This window comes from Myodes glareolus, chromosome X (assembly GCF_982192425.1).
Source record: "Myodes glareolus chromosome X, mMyoGla1.1, whole genome shotgun sequence".
Lineage (NCBI taxonomy): Eukaryota > Metazoa > Chordata > Mammalia > Rodentia > Cricetidae > Myodes > Myodes glareolus.
In genome coordinates, this window is record NC_142053.1 from 45,373,026 (window position 1) to 45,398,250 (window position 25,225).

At 38.7% G+C, this 25,225-nt stretch overlaps 1 protein-coding gene across 10 annotated transcripts in view; it reads right to left on the bottom strand.

The window, feature by feature from the left end:
• Positions 1-25,225, bottom strand: part of Tmem164 (transmembrane protein 164) — a 210,899-nt gene that overhangs the window by 64,369 nt on the left and 121,305 nt on the right. For all 10 annotated transcript variants that reach the window (XM_087902952.1, XM_087902957.1, XM_087902951.1 and 7 more), the window contains one exon: positions 16,694-16,772. In XM_087902952.1, coding sequence (XP_087759078.1) covers positions 16,694-16,772 — 79 coding nt within the window. The remainder of the gene's footprint in view (positions 1-16,693; positions 16,773-25,225) is intronic.

Genomic DNA, 25,225 nt, shown 5'->3' on the forward strand with positions numbered 1-25,225 from the left:
TCTCCCACTCTGGGCATGTCTTACATTTTATAATCTATTCTGTGAACATATTCAATCCCATAATCTCCTATTCTGTGAACGTCTTCAACCCCATAATCTCATGTTATGTGCATATCTTCAATTACTTAATAACCTATTCTGTGCATGCCTACAATCCAATAATCGTCTATTCTGTTCAGATCTTCAATACTATAATCTCCTAATCTGTTCATGTCTTCAATCCCATAATCTCCTGTTCTGTGCACATCTTCAATCCCCTAATCTTGTATTCTGTACACATCTTCAATCACATAATCTCCTATTCTGTGCAGTTTCAATCCTATAATTTATTATATGCATGTCTTCAATCACATAATCGCCTATTCTGTGCACATCTTCAATCCCATAATCTCCTAATCTGTGAACGTCTTCAACCTCATAATCTCCTCTTATGTGTACATTTTACCTCCCTAATAAACCTATTCTGTGCACACCTACAATACAATAATCTTCTATCCTGTGAATGAATTCAAACTCTAATCTCCTATTCTGCCCACGTCTTCAATCCAATAATCTCCTATTCAGTGCACATCTTTAATCCAGTAATCTATTCTGTGGATGTCTTCAATCCTCTAATCTCTTATTCTGTGCATGCCTTCAATTCCCTAATTTCCTATTCTGTGCACGTCTTCCATTCCATAATCTACTATTCTGTGCATGTCTTCAAAACCCCTAATCTCCTATTCTGTACACATTTTCAAACCCATAATTGCCTAACTGTGCATGTTTCCAATTCCATAATCTAATATTCGATGCACATCTTCATTCCCATAATCTCATATTTTGTGCACGTATGCAGTTCCATAATCTCTTTGTATTCTGTACACACCTTTAATCTCCTAATTTCCAATTCTATGCACAACAACAATTTCCTAATCTCCGATTCTGTGCATGTCTTCAATCCCCTACTCTATTCTATGCACGTCTTAAATCCCCTAATCTCCAGTTTTGTTCACATCTTCAATCCCTTAATCTTTAATTCTGTGCACAACTTCAATCCATTAATGTCCTACTCAGTATACATCAACAATACCCCAATGTCCTATCTGAGCACGTCTTCAATCCCATAATCTTTTAATCTGTTTATGTCTTCAATGTTATAATCTCTTATTCTGTGAACGTCTTCAATCCCCTATATTCGTATTCTGTGTATGTCTTCAGTCACATAATCTCCTATTATGTGCACATCTTCAATCACACGATCTTTTATTCTGTGCACGACTTCATTCCCATAATCTCCTATTCTGTGCACGTCTTCAACCCCATAATCATCTATTATATGCTCATCTTCAACCCCCTAGTAAACTATTCTGTGCTCGATTCAATCTCATAATCTTCTTTAATCTGTGCACATCTTCAAACATCTAATCTATTGTGTGCACATCTTCTATCCCATAATCTCCTATTCTGAACATATCTTCAATCCCATAATTTCTTATTCTTTGTACATCTTCAACTCCATAATCTCCTATTCTGTGCACATCATCAACTCTATAATCTCCTATTCGCTACAGGCCTTCAAACCCATAATCTCCTGTTCTGTGCATGTCTTAAACCCCCTAATATATTCTGTGCACGTCTTCTATCAGTTAACTTCCTATTCTGTGCATGTTTTATATCCCATAATCTCTGAATCTGTGCATGTCTTCAATCCCATAATCTCCAATTCTGTTATTGTGTTCAATCCTCTAATCTCATATTCTGTACACTTTTCAATACCCTAATCTATTCTGTGCACATCTTCAATACCAAAATCTCCTCCTATGAACACTTCTTCAATCCCCTAATCTTCTATTCTGTTGACGTCTTCAATCCCATTATCTATTATGTGCTCGTCTTCAATACCCTAATCTATTCTGTGCACGTCTCCAATTCCATAATCTCCTATTTGTGCACGTCTACAAACCCATAATCTGCTATTCTCTACACGTCTTCAATCACATAATCTTTTATTTTGTGCATACATTCAATCCGCTAATCACTTATTCTGTGCAGGTCTTCAATCCCATAATACCCTCCTATTCTATGCAAGGCTTTAAAACTCTAATCTACTTTGTGCATACCTTTAATCCCATTGTCTTCTTCTGCACACGTTTTCAATCCCAAAATTTCATGTTCTGCGCACACCTTCAATCCCATTGTTTCCTTCTGTGCATGTCTTCAATCCCATAATCTCATATTCTGTGCACATCTTCAATCACAGAATCTTCTATTCTGTGCACGTCTTCAATCACATAATCTCCTATTCTGTGCACGTCTTCAATCACATAATCTCCTATTCTGTGCATGTCTTCAATCTTATAATATCCTATTCTGTGTACATCTTCAATCCCATAATCCCCTATTTTGTGCAGGTTTTCAATACCATAACGCCCTCCTATTCAATGCATGGTTTTAATCCTCTAATCTATTTTGTGTATACCTTCAATCCCATTGTCTCCTTCTGTGCACCCTTCAATTCCATATTCTAGTATTCTGTGCATGCCTTCAATCCCATAACTTCGTATTCTGCACATGTCTTCAATCCCAGGATCTCTTATTCTTTGCACATCTTCAATCCCATAATATTTTATTCTGTGCATGTCTTCAATCCCCTAATCTCCTATTATGTGCATGAACTCAGTCACACAATCTCCAATTCTGTGCAAGTCTTTAAACCCATATACTCATTCTGTGCACATCTTCAATCTTCTACTCTACTATTTTGTGCATGCTTTTATTCCCATAATCTCCTCATATTCTGTGAACGTCTTGAATTTTCTAATCTATTCTGTGCACTTCTTCAATCCCATAATCTATTATTTTCAAGTCTTCAGTCCCATAATCCCCTAATCTGTGCATGTTTTCAATCTATTAATCTCCACCTATTCAAACCCCTAATAACCTATTATGTGCAGGCCTTCAATCCCCTAATCTATTCTCTGCTTGTCTTCAATCACCTAATCTCCTATTCTGTGTAGGTTTTCAATCCGAAAAATACCATATTCTGTAAACATTTTAAATCCCCTAATCTCAATTCTCTGCATGTATTCAAACCCATAAAATCCTTTTCTGTGCACGTCTACAATCCCATAATCTTCTAATCTGTGCATATCTTCAATCACAAAATCTCCTATTCCGTGCATGTCTTCAGTCTCCTAATCTACTCTGTGTAAGTCTTCAATCCTACAATCTATTCTGTGCACGTTTTCACTCCCATAATATCTTCCTATTCTGTGCACAACTTCAATCCCATAATCTCCTATTAGGTACATGCCTTCAATCCCATAATCTCCTATTCAGTGCACTTCTTCAATACCCTAATTTCCTATTATGCTCACGACTTCAATCCTAAAATAACCTATTCTCTGTACGTCTTCAATCCTCTAATTTCCTATTCTGTGCATGTCTTCAGTTTCATAATATACTATTTTGTGCACATCTTCAATCCCATACTATTCTGTGCATATCTTCAGTCTCATAATCTCCTATTCTGTGCACTTCTTCAATAACCCTATCTACTATTCTGTGCAGAGCTTCAATCCCATAATCTCCTACTATGTGCACCTCTTCAATCCCCTAATCATCTATTCTGTGGATGTCTTCAATTGCACAATCTCCTATTATGTGCTCATCTTCATTACCCTAATCTTATATCTTGTGCACGTCTCCAATTCCATAATCTCCTATTCTGTGCATGTCTACAAGCCCATAAATTTCCTATTAAATGTATGACTTCAATTCCATAATCTCCTATTCTGTACAGTCTCAATCCCATAATCTCCTATTATATGCAAATCTTCAATCCCATAATCTTCTATTCTGTGCACTTCTTCAAACCCCTAATCTCTTACTCTGTGCATGCCTTCAATCCCATAATTTCATACTAGGTGCACATCTTCAATCCCCCAATCTCCTATACTGAGCATGTTTTCAATTCCATAATCTCCTCCTATCGGTGCAGGTGTTCTATCCCCTAATGACTTAACCTGTACAGATCTTCAATCCCATAACCTCCTAATATGTGGATGTCTTCAATCCCCTAATAACCTATTCTGTGAAAGTCTTCAATCCCATAATCTCCTATTCTGTGCACATATACAATCCTCTAATAATCTATTCTGTGCACATTTTCAACCCTATAATCTCCTACTATTGGTGCACTGTTTAAACTGCTAATGTCCTGATCTGTGCAGGTCTTCAATCCCATAATCTCCATTTTGTACACTTCCAATTTCATAATCTCCTACTGTGTACTCTTCATCAGTCCCCTCATCTATTTTGTGGCGTCTTCAATCCCATAATCTCCTATAATGTGCTCATCTTCAACACCCTAATCTTCTATTCTGTGCATGTCTCCAATTCCTTAAATTCCTATTCTGTGCACGTCTAAAAGTCCATAATCTCCTATTATATGCATGACTTCAATCCAATAATCTCCTATTCTGTGCATGCTGTCAATCCCATAATCTCCTATTCTGTACATATCTTCAATCCTCTAATCTCCTACTCTCTGCATGTCTTCAATCCCCTAATTTTCCATTCTGTGCACGATTTCAATCCCATAATCTCCTAATCTGTTTAGTCTCAATCCCATAATCTCCTATTATGTGCACATCTTCAATCCATTAATCTCCAATTCTAGCCACGACTTCAATCCCATAATCCCCTATTCTATGAATTTCTACAATTCCATAATCTCCTAATCTGTGCACTTCTTTAATCACATAATCTATTCTGTGCAAGTCTTCAATCTTATGATCTCCCATTCTGTGCACATCTTTAATTCCATAATCTCCTTTTCTGTGCATGTCTTCAACCCCATAATTTCCTATTCACTGCACGTTTTCACTCCCATAATCTCTTTCTATTCTGTGGATGTCTTTAATCTCCTATTTTTCTATTCTGTGGATTCTTCAGTCCCATAATAGCCTCTTCTGTGTATGTCTTCAATCCCCTAATAACCTATTCTGTGGACGTTATCAATCCTATAATCTCTCCCTATTCTGTGCATGTCTTCAATAACCTAATCTCTTATTACATGCACATCTTCAATCCCATAACCTCCTATTCTGAAGAGTCTCTCCCATAATCTCCTGTTTTGCACATGTCTTCAATCAACTAATCTATTCTATGCACGTTTTTTATCCCCTAATCTACTATTCTGTGCACATATTCCATCCCCTTATCTTCTATTCTGTGCAGTCTCTAACCCATAATCTCCTACCATGTCCACCTCTTCAATCCCCTAATCTTCTATTCTGTGGACGTCTTCAATCCCCTAATCTCCTATTCTGTGCACTTCTTCAATCCCATAATCTTTTATTCTCTGTATGCCTTCAATCCCCTAATAACCTTTTCTGTGCACGTCTTCAATCCCATAATCTTCGAGTCTGTGCACATCTTCAAACCCCCAATCTCCTATTCTGTGCACGTTTTCAATCCCATAATCTCCTATTTGGTACATGTTTTCAATCCCCTAATGTCCTACTCTGTGCATGTCTTCAATCCCATAATCTCCTATTCTCTACAGTCTTCAAACATATGTCTTATTCTGTGCAACTCTTCAATCCCATAATCTATTCTGTGCACATCTTCAGTCCCCTAATAACCTATCCTGTACACGTTATCAATCCAATAATCTCTTCTTATTCTGTGCATGTCTTCAATCTCCTAATCTGATATTCTGTGCATGATATCAATCCCATGATCTCACATTTTGTGCACTTCTTCAATCCAAAAACCTATATTGTGCACGTCTTCAATCCCCTAATCTCCAATTCTGTGCATGTATTCAATCCCATAACCTCCTATTCTGTACACATCTACAATCCCATAATATCCTAATCTGTGCATGTCTTCAATCTCCTAATCTCCTACTTTGTGTACGTCTTCAATTCCATAATCTATTCTTTCATGTTTTCACTCCCATAAGCTTTTCCTATTCTGTGCATGTCTTCAATCCCCTAATCTATTCTGTGCAGGTCTTCGATCCAATTATCTCATATTTGAATATGCCTTGAATCCCCGAATTTCTTATGTCTGCACGACTTCAATCCCATAATGTGCTTTTGTGTGCACGATTTCAATCCCATAATCTTTTATTCTGTGCACAACTTCAATTCCATAGACTCCTATTCTAGGAACATCTTCAATCCCATAATCTATTATGTGAACATCTTCAATCCCCTAATAACCTATTCAGTGCACATCTTAAATTCCCTAATCTTCTCTTCTGTGCACATGTTCCAATCCCCTAATCTATTCTGTGCACGTCTTTAATCCCATAATCTACTTTGTGCAGTCTCAATCCCAAAATCTTCAATTCTCTGCACATCTTCAATCCTCTAATCTCCTATTCTGTGCCCATTTTCAATCCCATAATCTATTCTGTGAACATTTTTTATCTCATCTCAAATTCTGTGCACTCTTTAAATCCCTTAATCTATTCTGTGCACATATTCAACCCTTTAATCTCCTATTCTGTGCATGTCTTCAATCTCTTAATCCTGTATTTTGTGCATGTCTTTATTCCCATAATCTCTTATTCTGTGCATGTTTTCACTCCCATAATCTCTTCCTATTCTGTGCACATCTTCAATCTAATTATCTACTATATCGTGTATGCCTTAAATTCCTTAATTTCCTATCTGTGCATGACTTCAATCACATAATCTCCAATTCAGTGCACACCTTCAATTGTATAATCTCTTATTCTGTGCACACTTTCAATCCCATAATCTCCTATTCTGTGTATATCTTCAACCTCAATCTCCTATTATGTGCCCTTCTTCAATCCCCTAAAAATGTATTCGGTGCACATCTTGAATTCCATAATCTTCTAATTTGTGCACCTAATCTCCTATTGTATGCACGTCTTCAATCCCATAATCTCCTAGTCTATAAACATCTTTAATCCCATAATCTCATATTCTGTACACATCTTCAACCCCATAATCTCCTATTCTTTGCATGTCTACATCCAATCATCTCCTATACTCTACATGCCTTCAATCCCATAATCCCCTGTTCTATGCACGTCTTGAATCCCTAATCTTTTCTTCTGTACATGTCTTCAATCACCTAAGGTCCTATACTGCACACATTTCCAATCGCATAATCTCCTTTCTGACCATCTCTTCAATCCCATAATCTCCTATTCTATCCATGTCTTCAATCCCATAATTTCCTATTATGTGTAAATCTTCAATCCCATCATCTCATATTTTGTGCACATTTTCAATCCCATAATCCTCCAATTCAGTGCACCTCTTCAATCCCCTAATCTCCTATTTTGTGTTCGTCTTAAATCCCATAATCTTCTACTCTGTGCATGATTTCAAAACAAAAATCTCCTATTTTGTGTATATCTTCAGCCCTCTAATCTGCTCTGTGCACATCTTGAATCGCCTAATTTCCAATTCTGGACACGTCGTCAATCACATAATCTTTCATTTTGTGCAAGTTTTCAATCACATAATCTTTTATTCTGTGTACGCCTTCAACCCCATAATATCTTGTGCATGTGCCTTCAATCTCATAATCTCCTATTCTGTGCATGTTTACAATCCCATAAGATCCTATTCTGTGCATGTCTTCAATCCCCTAATGTCCTATTCAGTGCACTTTTTCAATAACTTAATCTATTCTGTTCATGCCTTCAATCCTATAATCTTCTATTCTCTGCATGTCTTCAATCCTCTAATCTACAATTCTATGCAAGCCTTCAATCCACTAGTCTCTGATTCTATGCAGGTCTTCAATCCCATAATCCTACTGTGTGCACATCTTCAATTTTATAATCTATTCTGTGCACTTCTTCAATACGCTAATCTATTCTGTGCAGGTTTTCAGTCCCATAATCTCCTACTATGTGCACCTCTACAATCCCCTAATCATCTATTCTGTGGACATCTTCGATCCCATAATCTCCTATTATGCACTTGTCTTCGATACCCTAATCTCCTATCCTGTGCACATCTCCAATTCCATAATCTTCGATTCTGTGCATGTCTACAAGTCAATAATCTCCTATTATATGCACGACTTCAATCCCATAATCTCCTATTCTGTGCATGTTTTCAATCCAATAATCTCTAACTCTGTGCATGTCTTCAATCCCCTAATCTTCCATTCTGTACACGTCTTCATACCCATTATTGCCTATTGTGTACAGTCTCAATCCCATAATCTCCTATTCTCTTTAGTCACAATCACATAATCTATTACATGCAGATCTTCAATTCCATAATCACCTATTCTGTGCACTTCTTCAAACCCTTAATCTCTTATTCTGTGCACATCTTCAATCCCATAATCTTCTAAAATGTGCATATCTTCAATCCCCCAATCTACTCTGTGCACGATTTAAATCCTATAATCTTCTCCCAATATTTGGTGCATGTGTTCAATCCTCTAAAGTACTATTCTATGTAGTTCTTCAAACCCATAACCTCCTAATATGTGCACGTCTTCAATCCCGTAATAACCTATCCTGTGAACGCTTTCAATCCCATAATCTCTTCCAATTCTATGCATGCCTTGAATCTCCTAATCTCCTATTCTGTGCACGTGTTCAATCCCATAATCTTCCATTCTGTGCACATCTTCAATACAAAAATTTCTTATTCTGTGCATTTTTTCAATCGCCTAATCTCCAATTCTATGCATGTATTCAATCCCATAACTTCCTATTCTCTGCACATCTACAATCCCATAATTTCCTAATCTGTGCAAGACTTCAATCCCACAGTCTCCTATTCTGTGCTGTCTTCAAGTCAAAAATCTCCTATTATGTGCATGTCTTCAATCTCCCAATCTCCTATTCTGCGCATATCTTCAATCCCATAATCTCCTACTATATGCACCACTTCAATCCCATAATCTCCTATTCTGTGCATTTTTCAAACCCCTACCCTCTTATTCTGTGAACATTTTCAATCTCATAATCTAATATGTGCACATGTTCAATATGCTAATCTTCTATTCTGTGCAGGTTTTCAACCCCATAATCTCTATTCGGTGCACAACTTCAAACACTAATTTGCTATTCTTTGCACGTCTTCAATCCCATAATCTCCTAATATCGGCACATCTTCAATCCCCTAGTAATCTCTTCTGTGCAAGTCTTCAATCCCATAATCTATTATGTGCATGTCTTCAATCCAGTAATCTCCAATTTTGTCCATGACTCCAATCCCATAATCTTTTATTCTGTGCACACCTTCAATCCCATAATCTTCTATTCTGTGCAGGTCTTCGATCCCATAATCCCCTACTATGCTTTGCATGACTTTAATCCTCTAATATATTTTGGGCCCACCTTCAATCCCATTGTTTCCTTCTGTGCACGTCTTAAATCCCATAATCTTCTATTCTGTGCACATTTTCAATCACCTAATAACGTATTCAGTGCACATCTTCAATCCCCTAATCTCCTATTCTGTGCACATATTCAATCCCATAATCTCCAATTGTGTGCAAGTCTTCAATTCCATAAACTCTAGTTCTGTGCACATCTTCAATCCCCTAATCTCCTATTCTGTGCACTTCTTAATCCCTTAATCTCCTCATATTCTGTGTACGTCCTCAATCTCCTAATCTCTTCTGTGCATGTCTTCAATGTCACAATCTATTAATTGCATGTCTTCAGTCCCATAATCTCCTATACTCTACACATTTTCAATCAATTAATCTCAATCTATTCTGTCCATGTATGTAATCCACTAATAACCTATTCTATGTATATCTTCAATCCCATAATCTATTCCTCGCAGGACTTCATTCCTATAATAACCCATTCTATGCACACCTTCAATCCTATAATCTTCTATTCTATGCACTGCTTCAAATCCCTAATCTCTTATTCTGTGCACATCTTCAATCCCATAATCTCCTAATATGTGCATGTCTTCAACCACCCAATTTCCTATTCTGTGCATGTTTTCAATCCCATAATCTCCTCCTATTCACTGCACATGTTAAATCCCCTAATGTCCTACTTTGTGTATGTCTTATATCCCATAATCTCCCAATCTATGCAGGTCTTCAATCCAAAAATCTCCTATTCTGTGCATGTCTTAAATCCCCTAATCTCAATTCTGTGCATGCATTCAATCCCATAACCTCCTATTCTGTGCATGTCTACAATCCTGTAAACTACTAATCTGTCCACATCTTCAATCACATAATCTCCTATTCTGTGAATGTCTTCAGTCTCCTAATCTCCTACTCTATGCAGGTCTTCAATCCCATAATCTCCTATTCTGTATATGTTTTCACTCCAATAATCTATTCCTATCTTTGCACGTCTTCAATCCTCTATTCTGAGCATGCCTTCAATTCAATTATCTCCTATTTTGTGCATGGCTTGAATCCCTTAATTTCCTATCTGTACATGACTTCAATCCCATAATGTGCTTTTGTATGCACGATTTAGAGTCCATAATATTTTATTCTGGGCAAGACTTCTGTTCCATAATCTTTCATTCTGTGCATGCCTTCAATCCCATAATCTCTTATTCTGTGCATGTCTTCAACCCCATAATATCCTATTAGGCACATAATCTCCTATTAGGATCTTTAAAATCCTAATAACCTATTCAGTGCACAGCTTCAATCCCATAATCTTCTAATCTGTGTACATCTTCAAACCTCAAATCTTCTATTGTGTACACAGTTTCAATCCCATAATCTCCTATTCTTTGCATGTCTTCAATCCAAAAATCTCTTATTCTGTAATGTCTTCCATCATCTAATCTATTCTGTGCAATTCTTCAATCCCCTAATTTCCTATTCTGTGCACGTCTTCAATCCCATAATCTCCTCTTCTGTGCTGACTTCAAGCCAATAATCTCCTATTCTGTGCATGACTTCAATCCCCTAATCTCCTATACTGTGCACGTCTTCATTCCCATAATCTACTACTATGTGCATGCCTTCAATCTCCTAATCTGTGTATATCGTCAATCCAATAATTTATTCTGTGTTGTCCTCAAACGAATAATCTCTTATTCTGTGCATTTCTTCCATCCCCAAATATCCTATTTTGTACACGTCTTCAATCTCATAATCTCACATTTTTTAGAGTCTCAATCCTATAATCTATTAATTGCAAGACTTCAATCCCCTAGTCCCCTGTTCTGTACACATCCTCAATCCCATAATCTTCTATTTGGTAGTCTCAATCCCACAATTATGTGCACATCTTCAATCCCTTAATCTCCTATGCTCAAGAATCTCTCCCATAATCTATTATGTGCATGTCTTCAATCCCCTATTCCCGTATTCTGTGCAATCCTCAAGCCTATAATCTATTTTAGGCATGTCTTCAATCCCATACCTCAATTTTCTGCACATCTTCAATCACCTATTCTATTCTGTGAATGTGGTTAATCACCTAATCTGTGCATGTATTCAATCCCCAATCTCCTATTTTGTAGATTATCCCATAATCTCCTACCATGTGCACCTCTTCAATCCCATAATCTGCTATTATGTGTAAGCCTTCAATCCCCTAATCTCTTCTGTGCATGCTTTCAATCCCCTAATCTCCTTTTCTGTGCATGTCTTCAATCCCATAATATCCTACTCTGTGCACGTCTTCAATCCCCTAATCTCCAATTCTGTGCAAGTCTTCAATCCCATAAACTCCTATTCTGTGCACATCTTCAATCCCATAATCTATTCTGTGCACATTCAATCTCTTAATCTACTATTTTGTGCATGCTTTCAATCCCTTAATTTCCTATTCTATGCATGATTTCAATCCAATAATCTCCAATTCTGTGCACATCTTCAATCCCCTAATCTCCTAGTCTGTGCATGTTTTCACCCCCATAATCTCCTCCTATTCTGTGCATGTTGTCAATCCCGTAATCTCCCATTTTGTATATGTCTTCAATCCCATAATCTCCTACTCTGTACAGTCTCAATCCCATAATCTATTGTGTGCACATCTTCAATCCCATAATCTCCTATTCTATGCACTTCTTCAAACCCCTAATCTTTTATTCTGTGCATGTCTTCAATCTTAAAATTTTATAATATGTGCACATCTTCAATCTCCTATACTGAGCATGTTTTCAATCCCATAATTTCCTGCTATCAGTGCATGTGTTCAATCCCCTAATATCCTAAGATGTGCAGGTCTTCAATCTATAACCTAATATGTGCATGTCTTTAATCCCCTAGTAACCTATTCTGTGAAAGTCTTCAATCCCATAATCTATTCTGTGCACATATACCATCCCCTAATAACCTATTGTGTGCCTGTATTTAATCACATAATCTCTTTCTACTTTGTGCATGTCTTCAAACTACTAATCTATTCTGTGCACGGCTTCAATCCCCTAATCTATACTGTCCATTTTTTAAACCCCTAATCTTATATTTTGTGCAAATCTTCAATCCTATAATCTCCTATTCTGTGCACATCTTCAATTCCATAATCTCCTACTATGTATACTTCTTCAATCCCCTAATCTTCTATTTTGCAGATGTCTTCAAATCCATAATCTCTTATTATGTGCTCGTCTTCAATACCCTAATATCCTACTCAATGTACATCTCCAATTCCATAATCTCCTATTCTGTGCATGTCTACAAGCCCATAATCTCCTATTATATGCACAACTTCAATCCCATAATCTCCTACTCTGTGCACATTTTCAATCCTATAATATCCTTCTATTCTGTGCATGTCTTCAATGCCCTAATCTCCAATTCTCTACACATCTTAAATCCTATAATCCCCTATTAAGTGCACATCTTCAATCCTATAATTTCCTATTCTGTTTAGTCTCAATCCCACATCTTTAATCAACTAATCTCCAATTCTGTCCATGACTTCAAACTCATAATCTCCTATTCAGTGAACTTTTACAATTCCATAATCTCCTATTCTGTGCAAGTCTTCAATCCCTTAAACTCCTATTCTGTGCATGTATTCAATCCCCTAATCTATTCTGTGCTCGTTTTTAATCCCATAATCTCCTCATATTTTGTGCACGGCATCAGTCCACTAATCTATTCAGTCCCCGTCTTCAATCCCATAATCTTTAATTCTGTGCACACCTTCAATCCCATAATCTACGATTCTGTGCACATCTTCAATCTCTTAATCTCCTATTTTGTACATGCCTTCAATTATTTAATTTCCTATTCTGTGCATGACTCCAACCCAATAATCTCCAATTCAGTGCATATATTCAATCCCCAAATCTCCTATTCTGTGCATGTTTTTACCCCCATAATCTCTTCCTATTCTGTGCATGTCTTCAATCTCCTAATCTATTCTGTACACATCTTCAAATCCAATAATCTCCTATTCTGTGCATGCCTTCAATCCAAAAATCTCCTATTCTGTAACATCGTCAACCATCTAATCTATTCTGTGCAATTCTTTAATCCCCTAATTTCCTATTCTGTGCATGTCTTCAATCCCATAATCTCCTATTCTGTGCTGAATTCAAGCCAATAATCTCCTATTCTGTGCACATCTTCATCCCCCTAATCTCCTATACTTTACACATTTTCAATCACATAATCTCATATTCTGGGCACATCTTCAATTCCCTAACATACTCTGTACATGTCGTCGATCCCATAATCTCCTAATCTGTTCACGTCTTCAATCTCATAATCTCCTACCATGTGCACTTCCTCAATTCCCTAATTTTCTATTATGCTTGACTTCAATCCCATAATCACCTGTAATGTGCATATCTTCAATCCCCTAATCTCCTATTCTGTGTACGCTTTAAAACCCATAATCCCCTCCTATTCTGTGCACATCTTCAATCCCATAATCTCCTATTCTGTGTTGTCTTAAACCAATATTCTCATACTCTGCACATGTCTTCAATCCCCTAATTTCCTATTTTGTACACGTCTTCAATTCCATTATCTCCTGTACAGTCTCAATCCCTTAATCTCCTATTATGTGCATGTCTTCAATTATGCAATCTCATATTCTGTGCATGTCTTCAATCACCTAATCTATTCTGTGCACATCTTTAATACCCTAATCTCTTAATCTGTGCACATCTTCAATCCCATAATCTTTCATTCTGTACACGCCTGCAATTCCATAATTTCATACTCTGTGCACGTTTTCAATTATATAATCTATTCTGTGCATGTCTTCAATCCCCTAATCTCCTATTCTGTACATGTCTTCAATTCCATAATCTCCTATTATGTACAGTCTCATCCCTGAATCTCTTATTATGTGCACATCCTCAAACCCCTAATCTCCTATTCTGTTCACGTGTTCAATCCCATAATCTCATATTCTGTGCAGTCTTCAAGCCCATAATCTCCTAATCTGTGCAGTCTCAATCCCATAATCTATTATGTGATGTCTTTAATGTCCTAATCTCCTATTCTATGCACGTCTTCACCCCATAATCTCCTATTATGCATACATCTTCAATCCCCTAATAACGTAGTCTGTGCATGTCTTCAAACTCATAGTCTTCTAATCTGTGCAAGTTCAAACCCGTAATCTCCTGTTGTGCACACACCTTCAATCCCACAATCTTATGTTCTGTGCAGTTCTTCAATCTCCTAATCTCCTATTCTGTGCACGTCTTCAATCTCATAACATCCTGTTTTGTGCACTTCTGCAATACCCTAATCTCCTAATTTGTTCATGCTTCAATCACATAAATCCCTATTCTGTGCACATCTTCAATCCTTGAATCTCCTATTCTGTGTACGTCTAAAATTCCATAATCTATTCTGTGAAGTCTCAATCCTATAATATCCTATTATGTGCATGGCTTCAATCCCCTAATATCCTATTCTGTGAATATCTTCAATTACATAATCTATTCTGTGCACATCTTCAATCCCCTAATCTTTAATTCTGTCCATGTCTTCAATCCTGTAATCTCCTATTCTGTGCATGTCTACAATCCCATAATCTCATAATCTTTGCACATCTTCAATCACATAATCTCCTATTCTGTGCACATCTTTAATCCCATACTCTATTTTGTGCATATTCTTTAATCCCATAATCTTCTATTCTGTGCACATCTTCAACCAGTTAATCTCCTATTATGTGCACATCTTCAATCTTCTAATCTCCTATACTGTGCACATTTTCAATCAATAATCTCCTCATATACTGTGCATGTCTCCATCCTCTAATCTATTCTGCACATGTCTTCAATCCCCTAATCTCCTATTTAGTTCACATCCTCAATCCCATAATCTCCTATTCTATGCAGGTCTTCAATAACATAATATCTTATTCTTTGCATGCCTTCAATATCATAATCTATTGTGCGCACATCTTTAAACCTCTAATCTTTTATTTGGTTCACATTATCAATCCCATAATCTCCTATTCTGTGCCATCTTCAAACCCATAATCTCCTATACTGTGCATATCATCAATCCCCTAAACTCCTATTCTGTGCTCATCTTCAATTTCATAATCTCCTATTCTGTGCTTGTGTGCAATCCCATCATCTTTTATTCTGTGCACGTCTTCAATCCCATAATCTCCTATTCTGTGCACGTGTTCAATCCTATAATCTCCCATTCTGTGCACGTCTTCAATCCCCTAATCTCCTATTCTGTGCACATCTTCAATTTCATAATCTCCTATTCTGTGCTTGTCTGCAATCCCATAATCTTTATTTTGTGCATGTCTTCAATCCCATATTCTCCTATTTTGGGCATGTCTTCAATCCCCTAATCTCCTATTCTGTGCATGTCTTCAATCCCCTAATCTCCTATTCTGTGCACGTTTTCAATCCCATAATCTCTTCATATTCTGTGTACCTCTTCAATGCCCTAATCTATTCTGTGCACGTCTTCAAGCCCATAATCTCCTCCTATTCGGTGCATGTCTTCAATCCCCTAAACTCCTATTCTGTGCACGTGTTCAATCCCATAATCTCCTATTATGTGCATTTCTTCATTCCCTAACCTCCTATTCTCTGCACATTTTCAATCCCTTAATCTCCTTCTATTATGTTCCCATCTTCAAACCCCTAATCTTTTATTCTGTGCAGTTCTCAAACCCATAATCTCATATTCTGTACATGTCTTCAATACCCATATCTCCTATTCTGTGCATGTGTTCAATTCCATAATCTACTTTGTGCATGTGTTCAATCCCATAATCTATTCTGTGCATGTCTTCATTTCCTTAATCTCCTATTCTGCGCACATCTTCAATCCCATAATCCCCTAGTCTGTTCATGTCTTTTCCCTTTCCATAGCTTTTCTGGTTCTGAGACCATGGACTCAAAGAGCAAGAATGCAGTCTCTTTCTTGAGAAGATAGAGTGCCTTCTTTCTCTCCTAATCTGAGGTGCGCGATGGCCAGGAGGAGGCAGAAGCATAAGAATGACACAGTGTGTTGGGTTCCATGCACATCCCAGGCCATCAGCAAGAACCCAACACTGAGGTTCTGTGACAGGCAGTCAGCAGTACCATGCTCACCGACAAGGGATGATTCTGAACAGTGCCCAGACTCTTTGCAGGCCTCTTTCATGCCCACTGCCCCAGCGCCTAGTGACCAACATTAAGCATGCTGTAGACACTCAGCCAAGCAGCACCCCAAGATCCTGATAGGCACCCAAGAGAATGTAACCCCTCTAGACAGAGAGAAAGGAAAGGGGTGGAGAGTCCAGAGGCGTGTGCTTTGCTTGTCTTACCTCCTTTCCAAAGCAGGTAGATGGGGACCACATAGAGCATAACATGCTGAATGTAGTAAATCTCCAGTTCAAAGGGGAGCTGTGTGGAGAAGACAGAGAGACATTCAGAACAGACGGTGCATTAGACTCTGCTAGACACCCTTAGCCTTCAGGACCCACAAGGTGGCAATTGTGACATTTCATCCTTTCACCTCCTGTCACAATTCAAAAAAAAAAAAGGACAAAACGATTGAACTTTCTCATCTCATCTTGGCATATTTCAAGCTGTATTTTACAGAGATGGTAAAAGGAAAACTCTACCAGGAAAAGTGTATTCAAATTGAATGGATGTCACGTGTAGCAACAAATCCACTCAGAGATGCACCATGAAGACCACTGGTGAAAAAGGAACTTCAGTGGTTTGTATCGTGCTTTCTGAAGTGTTTCCTTAGGAAAAATATATTTCTACCAGGCAGTAGTGGCACAGGGCTTTAAACCCAGCACTCGGGAGGCAGAGGTAGGAGGACCTCTATGAGTTCAAGGCTAGCCTGGTCTACAAAGCTATTTCTAGGTCAGCCATGGCCACCAAAAAACCCTGTCTGTCTGTCTCTCTGTGCTTCTCTCTCTCTCTCTATCTATCTATCTATCTATATATATATATATATATATATATATATATATATATTTAAAATAAATAAATTAAAATAATAATAATAATATTCTGTAGAATGCATTTGAAGAAACAACCTTATAGTTCCACACTTGGAAAGCAGATGGCAGAGAATTTAAAAGTTTTTTCCTCATTTGACAAGAACATTCAATGGAGGGTTTAAGAAACTCATATTCAAATGAAAAAAAGAAGAGAAACCCTAGGTGTGGTCAAGTCCAGCTCCAAGAATAATGCATTTCTCCATGGGAACCCTGGGTGTCTGTTGAGGGTTTACCCTATTTTAGAGTGAGTACTAAGGAGTGGGGCCAATTCTGATAGTTTTCCAGAAAGACCTTTGGCCTCCCCACGTCCAATACTCTCTCACCCATTTTCTGTCTCTCTCAAAACAGAAGTGCTGAGAGGATGAGAAAGAATATAAGGATATGCTTTATGAAAGCCTCAAATAATTAATTTTTAAAAGACCAAAATGGAAAAAAAAAGACAACACAAAATAAAACTCAGTGCTGTACTACTAACTCTGGAGAAAAAAAGAATTTTTCCAGGCGGTTCATCCGAGGCAAATTCTCAAGCCCTGGTGTGGGTGTGGATGTGCGTGTGGGTGTGTGTGTGCATGCGCACCCCCTCCCCACACACACACATTCACACAATACAGACACCAAGGCAGGCCCAGAAGACAAGAACTCCAGGGAAGGTGTCAGCTGCTTCCCTGCTCCCTTCAGTGCAAACACAGAATCAAGTCTGTGTGCTAATGAGAGGAAACAGTTATAGGAACCAAAGCACATGAGCCCAAGGTTGCCTTGTGCCAGGAGCTGAAACGAAGACTTGGCAGCATTCCCAGAATGGTAGCTGGGCCAACTATGGACCCTGGATACAGACAATGGGTCTTGACTACAGAATTCCACACTGAAGGAAAATTTCCCAGGGGCCGAGATTATACACAGCTACTACATTATGTTCACAGAGGAATGTCTAAACCCAGAAAAGGAGACAAGGTTCCAAACCAGTCTGCAGAACACACCACAGCTGGTTATGCCATCTGTCACACAGCATCACCAGCAGAAGGCTGGTACGGCGGCCTAAGAGACTCCGATGTGAACCTAATTGATATGGTTAAGAATGATTATAGTGGTTTTAATTTGGGTTATTATTTATGCTTTTCAAATATTTTTATACCATGATCTTTTCAATCTCTCACCTTTGATAGATAAGGAACCTAAGGCACAGAGGCAAATGGGGGGTTGGGTGGTAGGGGTAACAATTATTTCAATGAAGTCACCCAAAAACAGACAAGGAGTAAAGAATGTCAGGATGGTTTGACTCTCTGGGTAAAGTCACAACACTGACCATTCTCCAAAAGGAGCCTGAGATCAGGCTGCCATCCCATAGTATGAAGCACAAAACCAAATCAACGTTGTGTGTCTAACAGTCACTGTGAAATGCCATGCGATTCCACTGCTCCCTGTACCCATTTGCCCATGCCTCCTGCAGAGCCCTCTGAGAAAGCAAAGCATCCACCTGCATGTCCTGGCAGGCGGCTGAGCACACTGGCTTTAAGATATGCCATTCAAGCTTGCTATGTTTGTATTTGAGATTTGACTCTGTTACTCAACATGCCTATGTCTGTGGGCAAGTCACCTAACCACTCCACTCAATTTCCGGGATCAACTAAATAGAAAGAATTATGGTGTTCTAAGATGGATATATAATATATTATATATCTTATATACACTTATTATATTATATATTATACTTAGCAATATAGAATATATTATATATCCATCTTAGAACACCATAGGGCCAGGAACTACTATGACAGAAACATTTTGTAAACTATTAAGTATACTGCCTCAACTATCTCCGTTTTCCAGATAAGAAACTGGGGCACAGAAAAGAAAGATAACTTACAGCTCATTGTGGAGACAGGATTCAAATGCATGCAGGCTGACCTCAAATGCATAATCTCAGGCAGTATGCAGTCGGTCTTTACTAAGTATCTTTGGGGGGGCTGATTCCAAGATCCCACTACCACATTCCAAAATCTGAAGATGTTCAAGTCCCTAGCAAAAAAGTAATGCAGCCCTTGTGTATAAACATCTGCTTAGACATTTTAGGGTTAGGGGGGATTCTATTCCACTTTTTAATTTTCCTTTTATTTTATGTGTATGGGTGGTTTGTCTGCATGTATGTCTGTGTGCCAAGAGCATGCAGTACCCACAAAAGTCAGAGAGGTCATATGATCCCCTGGAACTGGAGTTATACGTGGTTTGAGCTCCATGTGGGTTCTGGGAATTGAACCTGAGTACTCTAGAAGAGCAAACAGTGCTCGTAGCCACTTAACTATCTCTCCAGACCCCTTTAATTAATAATCTGTTTATGTATTTTAGGTGTATATGTGTATGCCTGAGTTTATATATGCAGTGCCACAGATGCCAGGAGGGCACCAGGCTTCTAGAAAGAGAGTTACAAGTGGCTGTGAGTTGCCCAATGTGGGTCCTGGGAACTGAACCCAGGTCCTCTGAAAGAACAGGGTATACTCTTAACCACTGAGCCATCACTCTAGTACCTGCCTAGATATATTAGACCAGGCCTGGTCACATGGCCCCCAAGACAACTATGAATGCAGGACATACACACATGTGTAAATGACAATGTCATGTCACAATGTCAAAAGGTTGGATATCCCTGTTAAGTTATAGATGACTTATAATCCCTAATGTAAATGTAAAGGCTGAAAAAGAGTCCTCGTACTGTGCTGAGCAGAGAATAACAAAAGTCTGAATTTGTTTAGCATAGACTCGTGTTTCCAATACATGCAATCCAGTTGGTGAATCTGTGGGTGCAGAATCTATGGTCAACACACCTGTGGCTGAAGAACTCTAGTCTGCCCTGCTCAGTACCCCTCCAAAAGCCTGCCCCACAGAAGGTGCTGATGCAGAAGGCCACTATTCTCAACCAGAGTGGTAATAGTGGTAGCAAAGATGGGTTCCGTCATGGAACTAGAACATGTCCCTACTTGTCTCTCTACATGGTATGTGGCCCAGCCCCTTCCTGTTCAAATAATCCAGAGATAAGGAAGGACAGGTTGGGAAAAGAATAACTGTACGCAGGTAGGGTATATGCTTTGTGTTGGAGGAACTGACGATACCATACTATAGGAGACTTGGTATCACTAAAGGACTTGTGTGTAGGGCTGGCAAGATAGCTCGGCAGGTAAAATACTTGCTGTCCAAGTCTGATGACAAGACTTAAATCCTCAGATCCCATGGGGCAAGAACAGAACCAACTCCTGAAGACTGTCCTCTGACACAGCCCCCCCCCCACACCTCCTACCATCACACAGAAGAACAAATAATAATAACTTTATGATAAATAGTCCATATCTGATGTCAGGATGTTCCAAAACTTAATCTGTATCCTACCACCCTCCCCCATTTTTTGTTTTTCGAGACGGTTTCTCTGTGGACATCTATGGCTGTACTATAAACTCGCTCTGTAGACTAAGCTGGCTTTGAACTCAAAGAGATCAGCTTCCCTCTGCCTCCTGAGAGCTGGGAGCAAAGGTGTGTACCACTAGGTCTGGCAATCCACATCCTTTTAAATGGGAAAGGATACAGCCCACAGGTACAATTGCTCTTGGCATTATTCCTTCCAGCAACATTTGGCTTTGGAACAGTTCATCTTCACTAACTAATCACAGACTTTAAATAGCAAAGTGAGACCACAAATTCCTTTGAATTAAGTTCTACCTATTAGAGGAGTCACAAAAGGAAGGAAGGCCCACAACCTATATAACCATCAGTAAAGAGTTAAATAAGCCACAATACATTCAGGGAACATTAATATTAAGAAAACACAAAACATCAGGAATATGGACTGTTCTATAAAGTAACTATACACAGTCATACCATGAAGGGGGTGAGCTGTTCTTAGACTAAATAAGCAAATCAATAAAAATGAAAGAAATAGAATAATCAAACCAATACCTAAAATCTGACTAGACCAAGAAAGGGGGGAGTAGTGGAGAGGAAGGGAGGGAGGGAGGGAGAAAGGGAGGGAGGGAGGGAGGGAGGGAGGGAGGGAGGGAGGGAGAGAGGGAGAGAGAGAGAGAGAGAGAAAGCACGTATGTACACACACAAGTGGACATTTGCAGAGACTAGGGAAGGAATTTAGGAGTCTTTTTCTACGGCTATTCATCCTATTCCCTTGAGAAAGCCTCTGACTGAACATGGAGCACACCGGAATTTTGCTGTTATTTTGTTTTTGCTTCAATTCAGCTAGACAGCAAGCAGCAGCCCACAGCAATTCCCATCTCCTCACCACCACCACTGCATCCATGCACACCTGGCTGATAACTTGGGTACTGGAGAGCCTAGCCCAATCGCTCATGCTCCCATAGCAAGCACTCCTAACCGAGCCATTTCCTGCAGCCCTAGACCTTGGTTTTTAAAAAAGTTATGTAAATTTGGGGAGATAATTGGGCAAATCTGAATACAATTTTACTAGAATTACAGAATGATTGATGATTTTCTGGAACATGATAATGCTACTATGTTTATGCAAGAGGATTTCCTTATTCTTCCGAACTGCAGGCTGACACAGACCAAATAAGCTTACATTTGTCTCTAACATTCAGCAAGTTTAGACACAGGATACACTTAGAAAGTGAATGTGGGAGAGTGGTAAGCACTGCTCTAGCAGGAAGGAGAAAGTACTTGATGCTGCTACTAGGTCAGCTTGTTAATTTTCAATAGCTGTTTACTAAAACGTTGGGGATTCTTTTCAATTTAAATGGCATATATCGTCATGAACCAATATTGCAAGATTGCGTGGTGGGGGGGGAAGAGAGAGATAAAATTCATTTTGGATAACAATTTGTCAACTGTTATCAAAAGTTTTAAATGCTCATTTATTTTCACTTGCTCATCTCCCTACTAGAAATTTATAATTTATGGTATCCTGGTGTGGTGGCACGTGCCTTTATTCCTAGGAATAGGGAGGCAGAGGCAGGTGGATGTGTCCCTGTGAATTCAAGGTCAGCTTGTTCCACAAAGGGAGTTTCAAAACAGCCAAGGCTGTTACACAGAGAACCCATCCCAAAAAAAAAAAAAAAAAAAAAAACAAAACAAAACAAAAAAAAACCACCACCACCAAACCAAAAATAATGGAAATTTATGATAACTTAGATTCTGGCATATTTAGGTTACCAAGAAGTTTTTATTTCTTTTTATTTCATGTGTATGAGTATCTGCCTCCATAGATGTATGAGCATAAGGTGAGCTCCTGCTGCCCGTGTAGGCCAGAAGAGGGCATCAGTTGCCTTGGGAATGGAGTTGCATATGCTTGTGAGCATCATGTGAATAGTGGACACTGAGCCCTGGCCTTCTGTCAGATCGGAAACTGTTCTTAACTTCTGAGTCAGCTCTCCAGGTCCCAAAGAAAATTTTAGAAGCAATCCAAAATTTGGAAAGTAAATACAAAAAGGAGAGATCAGTTTAACTGTCCATCAACGAGAATTTCACCAGGAAATAATCTGGAAGATGAACTATGCCACCACAGTTTTTAAAGAAGGCATTAACCATTTCTAGGTGAAAGAAAACAATTTCATTTTTGATCAAATGTGATCTTTTTTATAGGACAAAAATGAAAAGTTTGTATACATCTTTTGCATAGAACAAAGACTGGACTACAATTTACCAAACTGAGTAGGGGAAAAGATTGACAAGGTTTGGAAAGGGAAGAAGATAACTTGACTTTAGATTTTCTATACTTTTATAGGCAAATCTACTAGCAAATTAAAAGTAGTCCAGTACTAATTGCACAACTACTATTTTAAAGCTGCCCAAATGTCAATAGAGGAATTCTACACACTATTATCAGCAACTGCCTCTTTAGCACGAGAGGAATTTTCTCAGTATATACTGTTTCTGCACTCTGCTGTTCACTGCCGCAGCATTGCCAACAGTTAAGGTATGGAGTCCACCTGCGTGTCCATCAACAGATGTAAAGATAAAGAAAATATGATATATTGGAGCTGGAGCGATAGCTCAGCAGTTAAGAGCATTTGCTGCTCTTTCAATAGGACCTAAGTTCAGTTCCCAGTGTCCATGTTTGGGCAGCTCACAACCAACTGTAACTCTAGCTCCAGGGAACCCGATACACTCTTTTGGCCTTCATGGGCATCCACATGACATGGAACATACACACAAAAATACACACACGCACATAAATAAAATAAATTTCCTTAAAAAAGAAAACACAGTATAGATGTACAATAAATAGCATTCAGACTCATCAGGACCCACTCCTTACCGAGAAACTAGTAGCAATTATTAGCTATTGAGGAAGGAAGAATTGTTATTCTTTAGAGATGTGGCTACTGACAGGCTGCCCCATACTTTAGTGGATATTCATATGGGTAGCACTAAATGGATTTAGTAGACTCTTATTTTACAAATAAAGACAAGGACATGAAATTGGGAGAAAGACATAGGGGAGGAGATCCACAGGGAGTTGGGAGAAATGGGAGGGTATCTATGATTGAATTTCATATCTCATTGCATACACGTATGAAACTCTGAAAGAATCAAAACTAATAATGAAGGCCTGTCATTTGAAACAATCCAGTTGAATCTAGGGAACATGATGCTTAAATGAAGTAAGTCAGATGTGAAAAAGCAAGCCCCACATGAATGCCATCACTGTTAGCAGAAAAAGAGAACAGGGTATAGAGAGTGTTTCTATTTTGTAGTTATTTTTAATTTTTGAGTGGCTACGTACAGCATCTTAAGCATATTCTTCCCCAGCCCTTTTCTCCCTATCCCCTTCCCATTTGTCCCTTTTGTCTCCTAGATAATTTTTTATACTTTTCTGTGTCTTATACTTTATATTATTATATAAAATGCAACAACCACATATAAGAGAAAACACAAATATTTGTCAATCTGAAACTGGTTAAGCTCACATTCAGTACTGGTTCTCATGAAATTTGCTATGTAGACCAGGCTGGCCTTGAAATTCCAAAGATCCAAATGCCTCTACTTCCTGAGTGATGGGATTAAAGCATCAGTGGTTCTCAACCTGTGTGTCATGACACTTTAGAGTCGCATATCAGATATTTACATTACAATTCATAACAGTAGCAAGATTACAGTTAAGAAGCAGCAATGAAATCATTTTATGCTTGGAGAGGTCACCACGACATGAGGAACTGTATTAAAGGCCTGGAGCATTGGAAAGGTTGAGAACCACTGGGTTAAAGGCATGTGCCACCACACTCAACTTAAACAACCCAAGCAGGCACACTGTGATCCGCCTCATTCCCTTTGCTGACATTATAAGGTGGAATGAGTGAGTCAGGGCAGTGCGCTGGTCTTTCCCCTAGCACCACTCCTGACTTCCTCCTTTGTTCTCTGAATCTCAGCAAACAGGAACACACCAGTGCTTGCCAAATGGCTGCTAAGTTCCCTAGTGTCAAAGGAGATAGTCTGAGCTTAGCAAAGACGCTACTTGCTCTGGTGACACAGCAATCTGGGCGAGCGAATTTCGTGGTGTAAAACGCATAGTTGCCCAGACCTGCCTGCTTTGTTTGGACAGGCCCATAGAACTACATGGAGTGGCGGTTTCAGCTCTTTGTGCCATGAAGTATTCTGCAAGGATTCACTTAGTTCTTTATTTTAACCAAGGTGAAAATGAACTCTCTTAGTTCCCAATCTTCCACCTCTCACTGACTTTGGAGCTGCTACCTGTCCTCGTGGGAAATGACCAAATACTACTCTAGTTGCTGGATCCTAAAGTCACACCTGAAAGGAAGGGTAAAGCAAGAAGAAGCCCTGATAGCATGGGATGCTTAGTGATAATGACAATAATCACAGCAATAGGAACAG